At 48.9% G+C, this 17424-nt stretch overlaps 1 protein-coding gene across 5 annotated transcripts in view; it reads right to left on the bottom strand.

Moving 5' to 3' along the window:
* The window catches only part of KLHL22 (kelch like family member 22), a 38358-nt gene extending 27914 nt beyond the window's left edge, over positions 1–10444 (bottom strand). The window contains exons 1-4 of one of the 5 annotated variants that reach the window (XM_027577344.2): positions 10380–10444; positions 9161–9533; positions 8257–8364; positions 4601–4866 (exon numbers count right to left, since the gene is read on the bottom strand). In XM_027577344.2, the coding sequence (XP_027433145.1) occupies positions 4601–4827 (227 nt within the window). In that variant the 5' untranslated portion in view covers positions 4828–4866; positions 8257–8364; positions 9161–9533; positions 10380–10444. Of the gene's footprint in view, positions 1–4600; positions 4867–8256; positions 8365–9160; positions 9534–10041; positions 10148–10379 lie in introns of those variants that run through there. The other 4 variants (XM_027577347.2, XM_027577346.2, XM_027577345.2 and 1 more) reach the window with 4 other exon arrangements.
* Between the last annotated feature and the right edge of the window lie 6980 nt (positions 10445–17424).

Here is a 17424-nt window from a genome sequence, read left to right as displayed (position 1 = left end):
ATGATGCCCATACCTCAAAACCATTAGGATTGCCACTACCCAAAAAAACCCAGAAAATAATACATGTTGGTGAGAATACAGAAATAATGGAACGCTTGTACACTGCTGGTGGGAATGTAAAATGGTGACAGCTACTGTGGAAAACAGTATGGACGTTCCTCAATTCAATATAGAATTAACATATAACCCAGCAATTCCACTTCTGGGTATATACCCAGAAGAACTGAAAGCAGGATCTCAAGAAGATATTTGTACATCCACATTCATAGCAGCATTATTCACAATAGCCAAGAAGTGGACACAATGCAAGTGTCCCTCCACAGATGAATGGATTAACAAAATGTGCTCTATTCACACAATGGGATATTGTTCAGGCTTAAAGAGGAAGGAAATTCTGATACATGCTACAACATGGATGAACCTTGACGACATTATGTTAAGTGAAAGAAACCAGTCACAAAGGACAAATATGTATGATTTCACTTATAAAAGGTTCCTAGAGTAGTCAAATTCATAGAAACAGAAAGTGGAATGGTGGTTACCAGGGGCCGAAAGGAGGGGTACGGAGAGCTGCTGTTTGATGGGTACAGAGCTTCAGTTTTGCAAGGTGAGAAAGTTCTGGAGACCCCTTCCACAACAGCATGAATACACTTAACACTACTCAGCTGCACACTTTAAAATGGTTAAGATGGGGGGCACCTGGGTGGCTCAGTCGTTAAGCGTCTGCCTTCAGCTCAGGTCATGGTCCCAGGGTCCTGGGATCGAGCCCCACATCGGGCTCCCTGCTCAACAGGAAGCCTGCTTCTCCCTCTCCCATTCCCCCTGCTTGTGTTCCCTCTCTCGCTGTGTCTCTCTCTGTCAAATAAATAAATTAACAAAAAAACAGTTAAGATGGTGAATCTTATCAGGTGCTTAAAATCACAGCAGGGTACCCACAGAGTAAGTGGAGGGCATGAACAGCACAGAACACTGCAGAATGAGGGCTGCCTCTGCTGCTAGGATATCATAACCAGATGTCCAATGAGCGCCCTCTGACGTACAGTGGGGAACATTCCCTACGTCAGCTTGTTCAGGCCCCCAATCCCTCGTCCAAACCCTGGAGGCCCAGTATGTTTCAGAACTCAAGAGATTTCAACTGGAGAAACACTGCACCCATGCCATGTATGATGTCACACCCCTGCAGGGTCTGGGTCAGTACCTCACATCCAAACTCCTTAGTATTTCCAAAGCAAAATGTAAAAGACATATACTAAGTAGGATAAAAGTAAAATTAGCCTCACATCAGTTTGGGGCAGGTTTTGTAGTTCAATAAATTTGGACCAAAATTTAAAAAACAAAAACTCGTGGAAAAAATGGCAATGCGGGAGAACCCAGCTTTCCCCATCCCCCCACAAAATTAATGACTGGACAGCTATCAACTAACAAAAACAGCTCTAGGAGACCCCCTGAATACACTTACGAAATTTTAGCAACACGATGGAACAAAAAACCAAAACAAAACAACTTTCAAACTGCAGGGCTTTGGGGGTTTCAGAATGCTGGACTAGTATTTGCAAAAAGAAACAGTGTATGGATGAAGAGGAACTTTTAAAAATAGTTACCGTGGTTGGTGGGGGCGGTGAGGTGGGGAGATGATGTGGGAGGGCAGGGATAAACTGGTGCCTTCAACTTTTTTCACCAATTCAAAAAGGGTTTTAGGGACGCCTGGGTGGCTTAGTCAGTTAAGGGTCTGCCTTTGGCTCAGGTCATGATCCCAGGGCCCCGGAGATCAAGCCCCGCATCGGGCTCCCTGCTCAGTGGGGAGTCTGCTCCTCCCTCTCCTTCCGCCACTCCCCCTGCCTGTGCTGTTTGTCAAATAAATAAATAAAATCTTAGAAAAAAAAATTTTTTTTGGAGACTTCCTTTCTCTTTCTCTGCTCTGAAAGTTTAAAGGGCATCAGAGTCTGTGTCATAAAAGGCACAACTCCCCAGGACATGTCTGGGCTTCATGTTTTTGTGGAGAATATAACTTTCTTTTTCAGGGGTGAAGTTCTGTCCATATATACTTTCTACAAAATCATCAATTTTATCCAAATTTTCAAAATCTCAGGCATTGAGTTGAATATAGCTATCTTACAATTCACAGTATGAAAGCTGAGGGAGAGATATATGACCCAGGGAGCCCACATGTAGGACAGAACACTTGTGCCATCTGACACACAGGGGTGGGGAGCACAGAAGAAGTAGACAGGGCAAAGCAGGAGGGGGCCATGGGAGCCAAAAGATTGGTACAGTGGACAGTTATTACCACAAGTCAAAAAAACAAGACCCAAGATGCACAGTTTAGATAATGCCTAAACCTTGCACAGACTATACACCAAAGGAGGATTCCTGCAGGGGGTGCCTCCCAAGACAAGGGTGATCCAGGGCCATACAGCTCTCCATCCCCAAGGGGTCAGCAGCCTCCTGAAGGGAGGAGCCAGCCCTGAGAGCCAGAGGCTGGGAAAGGGTGCAGGACAACTAGAGAAAGCTCCCCAGACGAAGAGGCACCTCAGCTGGGCCCAGAAGATAACACTGCGGGGCAGGAAAGGCAGAGAAGGGCAGCACTGCTGAGTAACAGCAAAAGTCAAGGCAAGAAAGCCTGGCCATGTCTGCCCTAGGCCACTACTGGTCATGCGCTCTATAAACTCCTTCTGGAGAACAGGAGGTACTTAAACCATGAAGAAATACTTCACTTGATAGTTCCTAAAATCAAAAAATGAGAACTGGGGCGCCTGACTGGCTCAGTCAGTGGAGTGTGCAACTCTTGTCTCAGGGTCATGAGTTCAAGCCTCACGCTGGGAATAGAGATTACTCTAAAAAACAAAAAAATAGGGGCACCTGGGTGGCTCAGTCGGTTAAGCATCTGACTCTTGGTTTTGGCTCAGGTCATGATCTCGCAGTCGTGGGATCGAGCCCCAAGTCAGGCTCTATGCTGAGCGCGGAGTCTGCTTCAGATTCTCTCTCCTTCCCCCTCTGCCCCTCCCCTCCCACTCCTCCCCCCGCCACACACTCCCTCTCTCTCTCAAATAAATAAAATCTTTAAAACAAAACAAAATAAAAACAAAAACTGAGAACTATAACTAATACTTGAAGACAAAACAATGAAACAGAATCAGAGCTGGAATGGGAATCAGGTGGCTGGGGCTGGGGCTCCTCCTCTTACCAGGGTGCAACGAGGGTAGTGGCACCAATTCTTCCCAATGTGCCAATGGCTGGGATGGGGTCATGAAGGAGGCCATAGACACCCTAAGGGACCAAGAATCCACGGGCCGGGGGGCGGGGGGAAGGAGGAAGGTCAGAGGCTTAGGCCCTCAAGATGAGAGGGTGTGGGGCACCCGGGTGTCTCAGCCGGTTGAACATCTGATTTCTACTAGGGTCATGATCTCAGGGTCCTGGGACTGGGGGCGAGTGGGGCTCTGCGCTCAGCAGGGAGTCTGCTTGTCCCTTTGCCTGCTTATGTGCGTGTGTGCTCGCTCTCTCTCAAATAAATAAATAAATACAATCTTAACCAAAAAAAAAAAGATGAGAAGGAAGATGGCCAGGGAATGGGCACAAAAGGCACAGCTTCACACATCACATGGCTGTGTGGACAATGCGTACACACAACTGACCACTCGGCCTTGGCCTCAGCACCCACAGGGACCCGAAGCCTGATGACCAGGCTCATGTGGGCTTCTAGTTAGCATTATAAGAACACCACTGAGGGGCGGAGGGGACACTGAAAGATTAAGGCATAAAGTGCCAGTATCTTAAAAAAGGTGTGTATATGTCTTTGTGCGTGAAGAGAAAGCAAATACGGTAAAATGTAACAACTGGTATTCAGGTGTACCTCATATTATTCTTTCAACTTTCCACAGATCTGAAATTTCTCAAAATGGAATGTTGGGGAAACCAGAGTAAACAGAAACAAAATCTGTTTTATACCAAGATATAGAAAATTCATTTTATAAAATGCAACAGGACAAGTAAAGTCAAGCGTGTTGCCTTTTAAGAAACAGGAAAAAAGGGGGGAGCCTGGCTGGCTCAGAAGAGCATGCCACTCTTAATCTCAGGGCTGTGAATTCCAGCCCCACCCACACTGGCTAGAGATTACTTAAAAAAAAAAAAAAAAAGGAAAAAGAGAACATGTCCCAGAAGAGCTGAAAGAAAAACAGATTCAAGGGCGCCTGGGTGGCTCAGTCAGTTAAGCGTCTGTCTTCGACTCAGGTCATGATCCCAGGGTCCTGGGATCGCCCCACATCAGGCTTCTTGCTCAGCAGGGAGTCTGCTCCTCCCGCTCCCTCTGCCCCTCCCCTGGCTTGTGCTCTGCTCTCTCTCACTCACTCTCTCTCTCACTCTCTCTCTCAAATAAAATCTTAAAAAAAAAAGTAGAAAGAAAAACAGATTCGAAGACCCCTCTGTCCCACTCAGTGTTGGTGAGCCACTATAACAAGCAGTAGGAGCTCGGGGAGAGCAGGGGACTGGGCAGCTGCTGACCGGGTTCGTCCCACCCGGTCACTGCGGGTGCCAACACAAACACCTAGGGGAGCCAGGATTACCGGTGCTACTTTACTTGTGAGAACATGTGAATGTAACTCACCTGAAGTAATCACAGGACGCAGCCAGCAGGATTCGATGCGCCTCAATGTGTCTTCCCTCCACCACCAGGACAACATCAAAGAGGATGCCACTGTCCCGGAGAGCCAGCAGCCCCCGGAGCAAGGCCTGGGAGTGCTGTGCACTCCGGTAGGTGTTGTTGACACAATGCGGGTGTGAGGGCTGCACAGGCAACTTGCACAGCTGGGTGAACTCCTGCTCCTCCGCCATCCTGACCACCACACCAGACCTCACCACTGCGGCTGTCAGCTGGCAAGACAGAGGGGACAGGGAATAAGCCAGGGAAGCAACACCGCACAGTGCACAGACTGTCCCAGTGGCACCTGCTGCCTGTGGCACTTCTGTTCCTCCCACGAGCTCACCTGTGCTTCCCCTGTGGTCTTAAACCCACAAATTCCTCTCCCCTCCCACTGCTTCTCCAGACTTGGGGCTGCCTTCCTGAAGACCTGTGTCCCTTCATCTCCAGGATTCTTCATTAAATTTTATCTCCTTCAGCATGTCTGGGAAACAGAAGGGTTCCGGAGACAGATTGACCTTGGTTGGGACCCCAGGCCTACCATGGACTCACCACATGACCAACCTGAGTCTCAGGTTCCTCAAATGAAAAGGGAAATAAAAGCACCCCGCCTGTTGGGGAAATCTAAAATTGGTAAACGATGAATATAAAGCACAGACCAGGATCTCAAGAGCTCTTCCTCTCTCCCATTGAGAAAGAACAAAACTGGGGCACCTGGCTGGCTTAGTTGGTAGAGCATGCAACTCTTAAATCCCCAGGTTGTGAGTTTGAGCCCCACACTGGCAGTAGAGTTTGCTTCAAAACAAGAGAGAGAAAGGGGCGCCTGGGTGGCTCAGTCAGTTAGGCGTCTGCCTTTGGCTCAGGTCATGATCCCAGGGTCCTGGGATGAGTCACGTACTGGGCTCCCTGTTCAGTAGGGAGTCTGCTTCTCCCTATACCCTCCCCCCATGCTCGTGATCTCTTTCTCTCATGCTCTGTCTCTCAAATAAATAAATAAAATCTTTTAAAAAAAGAGGGGCGCCTGGGTGGCTCAGTCAGTTGAGCACCTGCCTTCGGCTCAGGTCATGATCCCAGGGTCCTGGGATCGAGCCCTGCATCAGGCTCCTGCTCAGCAGGGTGCTTGCTTCTCCCTCTCCCTCTACCACTCTCCCTGCTTGTGCTCTCTCTCTCTCTCTCTGTCAAATAAATAAATAAAATATTTTTTAAAAGAAATAAATAAAAAAGAGAGAAAGAACACAACTGGGTTCCCTCACGCAGGAATGGATGCATAGAAATGACAACAGACTTGAGTGCTGGCCAGGAGACCCAGGGGAGGGCCCAGGACCTGTCTTCTTTTACCAAGATTCTGAGAGTCGAGCACAGTAATTTCAACTAGAGCTGGTGCACTCAATATCATCGGCAGCATGTTTTTAGTTCAAGGTCACTTTGTAATAATTGAGTATGTTCAGAACATGCACAATGATTTGAGTTGAAGCCTCAGAAACCCAATCAGTCAAACAAACCTACCTCAAACACACTTTGGCCATGCATTCTGAGTCAGGGGCAGCCAGTCCTGCACTGCACTCTGGGGCTGAGCTAAGCACTCTAGCCAGAGCACTGCCACCCAGACAGCAAGTGGGAGCCCAAGGGTCACCTGCCACACTGGCTGTGGCCACTACGGCCATTCCAATATCCCCTTCCCCAAATTAGTTTCTTCTCCAGTTCCCTGTACTGTATCTTTAAGAGAAAAAAAAATGAAAGGAGCACCTGGCTAACTCAGTCAGTAGAGCCTGGGACTCTTAATCTCAGGATTGTGACTTCAAGCCCCATGCTGGGTGTGGAGCCTACTTAAAATTTAAAAAAAAAGGGGGGGGGTGGAGAAAAAGAAAAATAGATTCTACTATAAAACTTGCCAAACTGCGGTGCCTGGGTGGCTCAGTTGGTCAAGCATCTGACTCTTGATCTCAGCTCAAGTCTTGATCTCAGGGTTCAGAGCTCAAGTCCTGCACTGGGTTCCACACTGGGCATGGCGCCTACTTAAACAAATGAACAAACAAAAAAACCTTGCCGAAACGAAGAGGCCTCTGTCCTCACTACTACAGCTCCGGAGCACACCTGATTGCTTTGGACTCTCCGCTGCTTCCCATCCAACATGCTCCATTCCCCTCTGTGCTGGTCCCTCAGTGTGCCTCCTGATTTGGAACCTTCACTCACCTACCCACTGCTTCCTCCACAGCCTGGACTGGCTCACACACAGACAGCCCGGGCCAAGGGGTAGCCCCCATTAACCACCTCTCTTGACTTGAAACTCTGCCCCAAGCAATGCTCTCTTTTCTGATCCCTTCAGCCAACACACCCTGCCCCAGCCCACCCCTTTCCCAAGAATCTACCCTATATTCCCAAATGCACCTCCAGCTCGATGCCTAATGCAGCCAACGCCCCTCCCCACTGGTCTAGTTTTCTTACTCATACAGCCACGATTTCCACATCAGAAACCTCATGGTTTCAATGATCTCTTTTCTTTTTATACCTGCATCTATCAGATCCTCTAGTTCTGATTCCTTCTCTCCTATTTCAGATGCCCAACCACTTATTCCTCCATGGCCACCACTCTGGGTCAGACCACAGCAATGACACTCCCAACTGGTTTCCTTCCTCCTGTCCCATCCTCCCCAGCTCCCCGGCTCAAGCCCTGGCGGTCCCCAAATGCCCAGTGAGTATACCACCTGGCTTCTCAGGCACTGGCTCCCTACTACCTTCTGCTTAGGTCTCCCCATGATCTGGCTCAAAATGTTCCTTTCCCCCATACCCTGTCACTAGCCCTTAGACCAAAAGGGACACCTGTCATCCTCTAAACACCATCAGACTCCCACCTAGACCTGTCTCTTTATAACCCCATATTGGTCAAGGTCTAGTTCGATCTCTTCTTCCTCTGTCACTGTATCAAGAACAAAACAGGCATGCTCCATCACTGAAGCTGTTCTATCACCTACCAGCTAGGGCTTTATCTCACCCACATTGCAAAACCCCATGACTGTACCACTTGTAACCACGTGACTCTGAACACTTAGCTCATTATCTCCAAGTCTAAGCTTCCTCCTAACTACTGTGACCACCAGGGAGTCAAGAGGGCCTCCTTCTCCAAGAGTGGCAGCGGGGACTGACTGCTCCGACAGACATCAACCCCATGTCAGAACTTCTCTGCCCCTTTGAGAAGGGATCCATGGCAGCTACACTTACTATGGAGTACAGAATACAGTAGAAGACTGCCTCCTTGGGCAAGCAAAGCACATTTACCAAGCACAACTTAAGGAACTAAGCTGGGTGCTGAGGGCAGTGTGAAGAAAACAAACCAATTCCCTGCTCTGTAGGAGCATATAGCTCTGAGTGCAACACATTCAAGACCACGCAACACAGCCTTGTTCATAAAGCAAGCATTGGCCACGACCAGTATGTCCATCCTCAGAGGAATGGATGCTGCAACACAGTGAGCCAACAGAATGCTAGACAACAGTTAAAATGGGCAAACTAGAACTCAAGCTATAGTCATTAACATGGAGAAATCTCAAAGCCACGCAAAGGGAAAAAAAGCACACTGCAGAATACATATAATACAAAAAGTTTGAAATCACACAACAAAATACCGTCCAATTTTGCTTGTAGATAGGCGTTACAGTAGAACATACATAGGCACATTAAAGGAATTCAGGATCATGATTTTCTCCAGGAAGGAAAAAGGGAATGTTTTATTTCTTTAAAACAAACAAACAAACAAAAAAAAACAAAGAAGACAAAACATTAGGATCTAATAGGGAGAGGTAGTAACTTTTCTCTTAGTATGAAATATTTAAAAACTAAATTCTCAAACTTATTTTTTAATATGTTCACATTCAAATTCAAAAGGCACAGAAAGGTATGTTATGAAACTTAAATTTTCCTCCCACTTATGCCCCAACCAGATCCTCTCCCAGAAGAAAACTACAATTCTACCTTCCCTAGTAGGGGACATCTACAGATCCAAACGCAAATCTGGAAATCTACAACGTTTCCCCCCTTCATTAACTTTTGTATATGAAAACTTAATATCCCTCCCACAGTCCATTGTATGGATAACCGCATGTTATTTAACCAACCCTTTTCAGAGAGACATCTAGGTTTCCTCCAATTGTTTGCTTTTGCAAACAGTTACACATTGAAAATCATTTCGATATGCCACATATGCAGCAGTTATCTGAGGAAAAAATCTAGATACATAACTGCTAGATCATTCGAATTTTAATGTTTATTTGTCATTTGAATGCATATTGCCAAATTGCCCTCCATAGAGGTTATACTGATTCTCCCACCAGCAAAGTATGAGAACCTGGTTCCAACCACTATCTAGCCCACCAATGGCGTCTCTTTTTACTCTTTGTTGACTTAGATGAAAAACAGCATTTCACAGTGCAACTACATTTTGGTAATTAACAAAATTTCAAAAAATAAAAAATTAAGTCAAATGCAACACTTCTTTTGATTCCTTTCCCATGAATGTTCTTGGAAGCTCACTTGGTGGCACCTTCTTTCTCCTATTCATTTTACAGGGATTACTCTATCATGAAGTCTTTCCCTAGACGATTTAGTTCCCTCCAGCTCCATAACATTTCTGATTCGACTCATCACAAGCAAGGCCCCTCCATTTTGTGCTGTTTGTTCAAAGCTTTTGAGGGGAGCAGGAAGGAAGATTTATGTCCCAAGTAGGTACAAACTGAAGGACGTAAAATGATTTTTTATGAACTCATGGATGACAGAGTCAAAAGTATTTTTGAAGAATTTTCAACTCAACACCATTTACTGGGCAGGCACCCCTCAGTCCTCTGAAGCGCCCCAAAACATTGTCTGCCTTCAACGAACCCCAATCCTTGGCAGCATGAAGCAAGGTCTGCAACAAAGGGAAAAGGGACAGTTGGGAAGAGGAAAGGAGGGAGTAGGTACTAATCTCCAGAATGGGGAGCCATCATAGGAGTGCCAACTCGGATGCGCTCTGGAATGAGTCTTCCAGAAAGCTAGCTGAGTTGGGGCATCTTGGTGCACCAAACCTGCGGCCCAGGCCCGGCCTCGGGGAGGCCTGGCGCGAAAAGGACCCCAGGCATAAGGCGATGGCGACCCCTCGACTCCAGCCCGCGCAAGACTGGAAACAGAACCCGCGGCCGACGCTTCGGGACCCGGGACCCGGAGACTTTGCAATGACAGCGCGATCTCCGGCTTCTCTTTGGAAACCGCGCGAGCTGGCGAGGTTGGATTTCCTCGGCTGCAGCCCGCGGGCCCCCCGACCCCGGCGAGCTGCTGAGGAAACTGAGGCTCGCAGGCTGAGGTCCAAGGTCACACCAGGTGGTGGCAGTCCGGCCCCGCCCCACCCGCCTGTTGCAGGACCCGCCCGCGCACAGTACCGAGGGTCGCGGCTGGGAAGGCCGCGCTCAGACCCGCCGCGGGCGACAGGCCAGCCCAAGGGCTAGGAGGCCGGCGAGTCCCGCCGCTGTGTGGAAGTCCGGTATCTCTTCTAGCGCCAGCTCCCCGCCCAGCCGCGCCCCCGCCGCGCCCCCGCCGCGCCCCCGCCACGTCAGGCCGCGGGACTCGCCCCAGGCCTCCACTCCCGCGCCTCCGGCCCGCGCCCGCCCCTGCGTCCCCGCGTCCCCCAGGGCTGCTCGCCCGGGCCCCGCTGCCGCCGGCCGCCCGCCACCCGCGCTCGCTGCCACCCGGCCCACCGGGCCCGCGCCTGGCAGCTCACCTGGTGCCGCCGCAAGCTGAGTCCGCACTCGCCAGAGGCGGGGGCGGGGCGGGCGGGCGGCCGCGGGGCGGGGGGGGGGAGAGGCCGACCTGGGCGAGTCACGTGGCCGCGCCGCGCAGGCGCCAGACGGGTGTAGACGGAGGCCGGGGGGCGTCTCGCTGGGGTGCTGGGGGAGGGGCTCCGAGCTCTGGCGGGAGGCGGGGCGCCGCCCGAGGCAGCTTTTCAGCAGGCGCAGCTCTGGTCCTAGCTCGGCGCAGCAGAGCTCCAGCTGCCAGGGTGACCGTGCGTCTCTACACCCGGCGGGGCTCCTGGCACCTGGCGGGGCTGAACGAAGGAATGAGTGACTAAATGAAGCAGTGCCTTTTGGGAAGGGTTGCGCCCTGTAAATCTATTTCCTCTGTCCTTCTCTCGTTTCCTCTCTCCTTCATTCTCTCACTTTTTCGTTCCTTCGCTCACTCATTCCTTCCCTCCCTTTTCTCCTCTATTCCTCTCCTCCTCATTACCTCTCTTACTCATTCCCTCATTTCATTCCCTCTCACTCATTCCCTCCCTCCCTCGCGGTCCCATTAGTTCACCGTGCTTCTGCTGATCGCCTGCCCTCTGCTGGATGTTGGGGAGAAGAGATAAACTGCCAGTGTAAACAGGTGTTACCCCGTTTTCTGAGATTCTGAAGTAAATTCAATTCCCATCCCAAAGGGCTGGACCCAGCAGTCCGCCAGGAGGCTCTTGGTATTCATTTTTCTAGCCTCACCTGCAAGAGGATCTTGTCCTCCGAGGCTCATTTGTAACTGCCGTATCCAGCCGGAGGTTCCAGCCAGCAAAGCCTCCTGATAGATAAAGTCGGGATATCCTACACTGCTGTTTAGTAAGAGGCGTTATGGAGTGTGGGGGAAGGATGTGGCTAGGGATGGCTCATGGTTTAAAAAGGTGTACGGGAATGAGGAAGAAAGTAAATGAAACAGAAGCGCTGTCCTGGCTGATCCCAGAGTCCAGACAAGGGCCGGGAGGTTAGGACCAGATTCCAGGACCGGGGGTTCCCAGTGGGAATGGGCTTCTGGGAAGACTCTGGAGGAGGTGACCCCCTAGCTCCATAACAGATGAGAACTTTGGGGGAATGGGAAAAGCATTCCAGGAAGGGGAGTGTCAGTAAAGGCATGGAGACGAGATCCTGCAAAGTGAGTAGTCCGGAGGCCACCAGAAGTTTCTGAGTCTGAAGGGAACACCGGAAAGCAGACCCTACTTCTGGACGTACAGGTGGATGTGGCCTTGAAGGCAGCCTTCCGCCAGGCCTGGCAGATGCCAAGATGGGTTGCAGACTGGACTAGGGGCTGGGAGGAGGCTGAGTATGGGGGCAGCAGTGAAGCTATAGCCTCAGGTGGGGAGGGAGTGGGGACAGGGACGTGCTGGCTGGAAACCTGGGAAGGAGGCAAGTTCCCCACTACACATGAGTGATGGGTGAGGAAGAGTGAGCCCAAGAGATGGTGGGGAACAATGAGGTTACCCCCGTCACAAGGAGATTGGAGGAAGAGCAGGTTTGGGGGAAGACAAGCCTCACTTTGGCCCCGGGCAGGGTAAAGAGACTGCACATGTCCAACTAAGAACCTTTTAGGCTTGAGGTAAAGTCATGGACATATCATACACTTTAGCCAGAGGTGATGCACTGAACCAGAACAAGTATGAGGAAAAGGAGAGTGAGTTGAGGACAGAGCACAAGGTGCACTGGTGTTCCAGGGGACACCCAGAGAGCAGGAACCCAGAGAGGAGACAGGGGAGGAGTAATCTCAAAGGTCCAATGGGGCTAGGTGTGAGGGTGGCCCCAGAGGGGAGAGGAGGCAAAGCCCCTGGATCTGCTACAGGGAGGCCTTTCCTTGGAGTGGCAGAAGCTAGCCTGCAGTGCCTGAGGTATGAGAAGAGGCAAGGACAGGAAGACTGCCAGGTCTGGCCTCTGAGATGGGGACAGATGGGACCACAGCTTGAGAGGAGAGACTGAAGAGAGCACCTTCAGGGTGTTGAGCTGGAGGGTGAAAAGAATGAGGTTGAGTGAAGGGGGAAAGTCCAGGAGCAAGGTGGGGTGCTGGCCAGGACAGAGGACAGGACATTCCCCAGTGTTCAGAGCTAGAGGGACTATCATCTCAAAATATACCCAGATCAAGTCAGCAGCTTTCCCACTGGAAAATTCTAGAGGAGGAGAGTGGCAAGATAAGAGGAGGCCCCAGAAGCTATGGTGTACAGGATCATCTGGTGTCCTCCCATGGATGTGTTTGCTGTCTAGGAGATCCTGCCTTCCCTGAGCGAACAAACTTCTGTCCGCTCCTTTAGGGCTATATTTCCAGAACCTAGAACAGAGCTACCACTCAATAGGTTCTAAGTAAATAAAAACTGGAGAGGAATAAGAAGCTGAGAGACTGGTTAAAGAACTGATAGAGATAATGGAAGACTTGCCAAGCTTCAACCCAATGGAAGATATTTCAAAGGAAAAGCCAAACAAACTCGTCTGCTACACAATTTGATCACAGACATCCAAAAAAAAAAAAAAAAAACAATTGAGGAAATGTTTGCAACAAACTCGAGAGCAGGGGCTCCCGGGTGGCTCAGTCATTAAGCGTCTGCCTTCGGCCCAGGTCATGATCCCAGGGTCCTGGGATCGAGCCCCACATCGGGCTCCCTGCTCGGCGGGAAGCCTGCTTCTCCCTCTCCCACTCCCCCTGCTTGTGTTCCCTCTCTCGCTGTGTCTCTCTGTCAAATAAATAAATAAAATATTAAAAAAAAAAAAAACCTCGAGAGCAAGTGGCAAATAGTATATAAAAAATTCACACAAGGGGTGCCTGGGTGGCTCAGCTGGTTAAGCATCTGCCTTCGGCTCAGGTCATGATCTTGGGGGCCTGGAATCAAGTCCCGCATCAGGCTTCCCTGCTCAGTAGGAAGTCTGCTTCTCCCTCTCCCTGTGCCCCTCCTCCCTGCTTGTGTTCTTTCTCTCTCTCTCAAATAAATAAAATCTTTTAAAAAATTCATACAAACAATTCTGGTAGGTGGAAATGTACATGAATAGGTAATACTCAAAAGAGAATAAACATCATTTAATACCTGAGAGAATCATCAACGTCAGTGAAAGTAAAAAAAAGCAAATGATACAATATATCAGTGAATATTTTTACAACATATATAACAGACAAAAAATTATTATCCAGAATATATAAAGAACTTCTAAAAACCGATAATTAGTCAACCAGCTAAATATCTTGTAAAAGATATTTACTAGAAACTCACAGAAAAAGAAGTCCCAGTGGATATAAACAAAGGAAGTCAAGTTCAATCTCATTAATCATCTGGAAATGCAAAAAATACACCACATTTTCATACATTGTTACAGGAAAAATCATTCTGAGACCTGTTGAAACAGGAAGGAAGACTTCAGGAAGACTATAGCAACAGGGGTATGTCAATAGGGAGAGAGATCAGGCTGAACCCTGAATACAACAAAAACATATTGGGGATTTATAGCTAAAGAGCCTACTAACAATAGACTTCAGGGAAGGGAGATTCTTGCTAAACTGTCCTAATGGGCTTATCAGAGCTGGGGGATGAAGAACCTGACTAGATGTCAAAGGTGGGGGAATGCTCCCTGAACTGACTTAGTAGAATTCTTTGTTAAGACTGGAGCTAGACAGGCCAATGTTGAGGCCTGGTTAAGAAGAGGGCTCAGAGGAGCCCGACCAAAGTTTGGTCAAGGAGCGAGCCTTTGTCAACATCCACACAGCAAATATAAATAAGATGAGATCCAGTGTTGGTTGGTGAAGGTGGGAATGTACATACATTGCTGATGAGAAAGTAAATCGGAACAGCTAATTTGGAGCATACAGTGTTTTCAAAATATATCTGCAAATTCTTTGACTCTCCTCCCTTAAAAAGGTAAAACCCAATCCTCCTCCCCTTGAATGTGGGCTGGACTTAGTGACTGTGCCTTCTAAGGGATAGAATGGGGCAGAGGAAAAAGCCTGTGGTTTTCAAGGCCAGGTCATAAAAGGTGTTGCAGCTTCAGTCTTGCTCAGTCTGCATGACTTGCATGTCATGAAGACACGCAAACAGCCCTAAGGAGAGGCCTCCATGGAACTGAGATGGCTGTCAAAGCCAGTACAGATTTGCCAGCCAAGCATGCGCTGCACTGGAGGCAGATCCCCCAGTCTCAGTCAGGCCATAGCCTCCTGAAGTCCCACATCTGCCTGAAACCTCAGGAGACACTGAGCCATGACCTGGCTAAACCTCCTCTGAATTCCTGACCCATAAAAACTGTGAAAGATAATAAATGTTGATTATGTCATTTTAAGCTGCTTGGCTGTGCAGTAATCTGAATCTAAATAACAAAATGCATTTGAAGCCCATATACAATATAGGATACACTGCAGTCACAGCATTGGAAAGGTATTTAGAAAAGTATTTAGATGTCAACCTAAAAATGGGCAAGCTGGCTCAGTCGGTAGAGCATATGACTCGTGCTCTCGTGGTCATGAGTTCAAGCCCTATGTTGGGTGCGAAGCCCACTTTAAAAAAAAAAGTTTAAAATGTGCAAGAGACGGGGCTCCTGGGTGGGTCAGTCGGTTAAGCGGCTGCCTTTGGCTCAGGTCATGATCCCAAGGTCCTGGGATCGAGCTCCCCCCATTGGGCTCCCTGCTCAGCAGGGAGCCTCCTTCTCCCTCTCCGTCTGCCTGCCACTCCCCCGGCTTGTGCTCTCTCTCTGCCAAATAAATAAGAAATCTTTTAAAAAATGTGCAAGAACTACTGGGTATTTACCACAAAGATACAAATGTAGGGATCTGAAGGGGTACATGCACCCCAATGTTTATAGCAGCAATGTCCACAATAGCCAAACTGTGGAAAGAGCCAAGATGTCCATCGACAGATGAATGGATAAAGAAGATGTGGTGTAGGGCGCCTGGGTGGCTCGGTTGGTTAAGCAACTGCCTTCGGCTCAGGTCATGATCCTGGAGTCCCGGGATCAAGTCCCACATCGGGCTCCCTCTGCTTCTCCCTCTGAACCTCTTCCCTCTCATGCTATCTCTCATTCTCTCTCTCTCAAATAAGTAAATAAAATCTTTAAAAAAAGTGTGGTATATATACACAGTGGAATATTATGCAGTCATCAAAAGGAATGAGATCTTGCCATTTGCAACGACATGGATGGAACTGGAGGGTGTTATGCTGAGTGAAATAAGTCAATCAGAGAAAGACATGTATCATATGACCTCACTGATATGAGGAATTCTTAATCTCAGGAAACAAACTGAGGGTTGCTGGAGTGGTGGGGGGTGGGAGGGATTTGGTGGCTGGGTGATAGACATTGGGGAGGGTACGTGCTATGGCGAGTGTTGTGAATTGTGCAAGACTGTTGAATCACAGATCTGTACCTCTGAAACAAATAATGCAATATATGTTAAGAAAAAAAGAAGAAGAAGAAGATAGCAGGAGGGGAAGAATGAAGGGGGAGAAATCGGAGGGGGAGACGAACCATGAGAGACGATGGACTCTGAAAAACAAACTGAGGGTTCTAGAGGGGAGGGGGGTGGGGGGATGGGTTAGCCTGGTGATGGGTATTAAAGAGGGCACATTCTACGTGGAGCACTGGGTGTTATGCACAAACAATGAATCATGGAACACTACATCCAAAACTAATGATGTAATGTATGGTGATTAACATAACAATAAAAAATTTAAAAAATAAAAAATAAAACATGAGCAAGAGAGTGGTGATGATTGTACAATCGTATGAATATGTGAATAATATTAAGAAACAGTGAATTGTATGCTGTAAAAAGGTGAATTATAGCTCATTTTTTTTTAAATGTGCAAGAGGGATATGGATAGGGTGATCAATCATGCCAGGTGGCCTGGGATTCCAGGGGGTTGCAGGGATGCAGGACTTCCAGAGCTAAAACCCAAGAGTCCTAGGGAAACCAGAACAAGTTGGTCATCCTAAATACAGAGTTTTAAAAAGTATTTTTATTTTTTTAAATTATTTTTAGGAGAATGAATAAAAAGTTTGAAGATGTGAAAAGCTCTTCTATCAACACAAGACCTGAAACCCTGTGGCCAGGAGGGGCCCCTCTGGGGAACCTGCTCACATTCTCTCTCCCTGTGCTCCACCTCACCCCCCCAAGCTCCTGCCTGGGACACAGAGACAAGGGGTGTACACAGCCTAGCCTGGGCCTGGCAATTAACAGGCATCAGTAGGTGCCAGTTCACACCATGTTGGTGATTGCCCACTTGGCACTTGTGGACCATTTGGGCTTAAGATTTTTGCCACCTACCCCCCATCCCAAACCCGGGAGGTGCAGACAAGGGCCACATAGATTCCATCTCGCAGAACTCTTATCCTCCTAAAATTATTCTCAGGCTCCCCCACCGCCTTGCATTCCCCTCCAGCTCACGTGCCTCCACCCAAGTTTGTGTGCCATTGGCCTCCAGCAAGGACCTGGACTGTGTTCAAACAGGACATGGCTGTTGGGCCAAGCAAGATTGCCCATGTCCGGAATGTAATAAATGTGGCTTAGGCTCCTTACATCACCATCCCCTACAAAATACAGTGGGATATGAGATTCCAAAGTCTAACAGAGAGAAGCAGTGAGTAAAGTCTATCTGGTCACGCTTTGGATGTGGCACTGTAAGGTAGTGGCGGGAAAGCAGAGCCTGGATCATGTTGGCACTGTACTCTGCCCACAGTAGGTGCTGAGAAAGAGTTGATAAATAAACAATCTCTCCATGGCATCCGCTATAGATTGCTAGCTGCTTGGCCGAAGGGTGCAGATCTCGCAGAGTTGGTGAGGCCAGCACACAGTAGGGTCACACGAAATTCAGGTGGCCAGCGTGAGTCAGCATCTGGAATCCCCGTCCCGCGCGACATCCGCGCTGGGAGCAGGGCCAGGGGCTTGGGGTACGCGGGAGGAGGCCAGCCGAGAAGTCTTCCCGTGCGTCCCGGAAACTCCATTTCCCATAGGCCCGTGCGCGCGACTCCATTTCCCACAATTCCCGCTCGGCTTCCGGCGCGGCGGAG

The sequence above is a fragment of the Zalophus californianus genome, chromosome 14 (assembly GCF_009762305.2).
Source record: "Zalophus californianus isolate mZalCal1 chromosome 14, mZalCal1.pri.v2, whole genome shotgun sequence".
NCBI lineage: Eukaryota > Metazoa > Chordata > Mammalia > Carnivora > Otariidae > Zalophus > Zalophus californianus.
The sequence above is the reverse complement of the archived record's forward strand: the minus strand, read 5'-3'. Positions and strand labels throughout refer to the sequence as shown.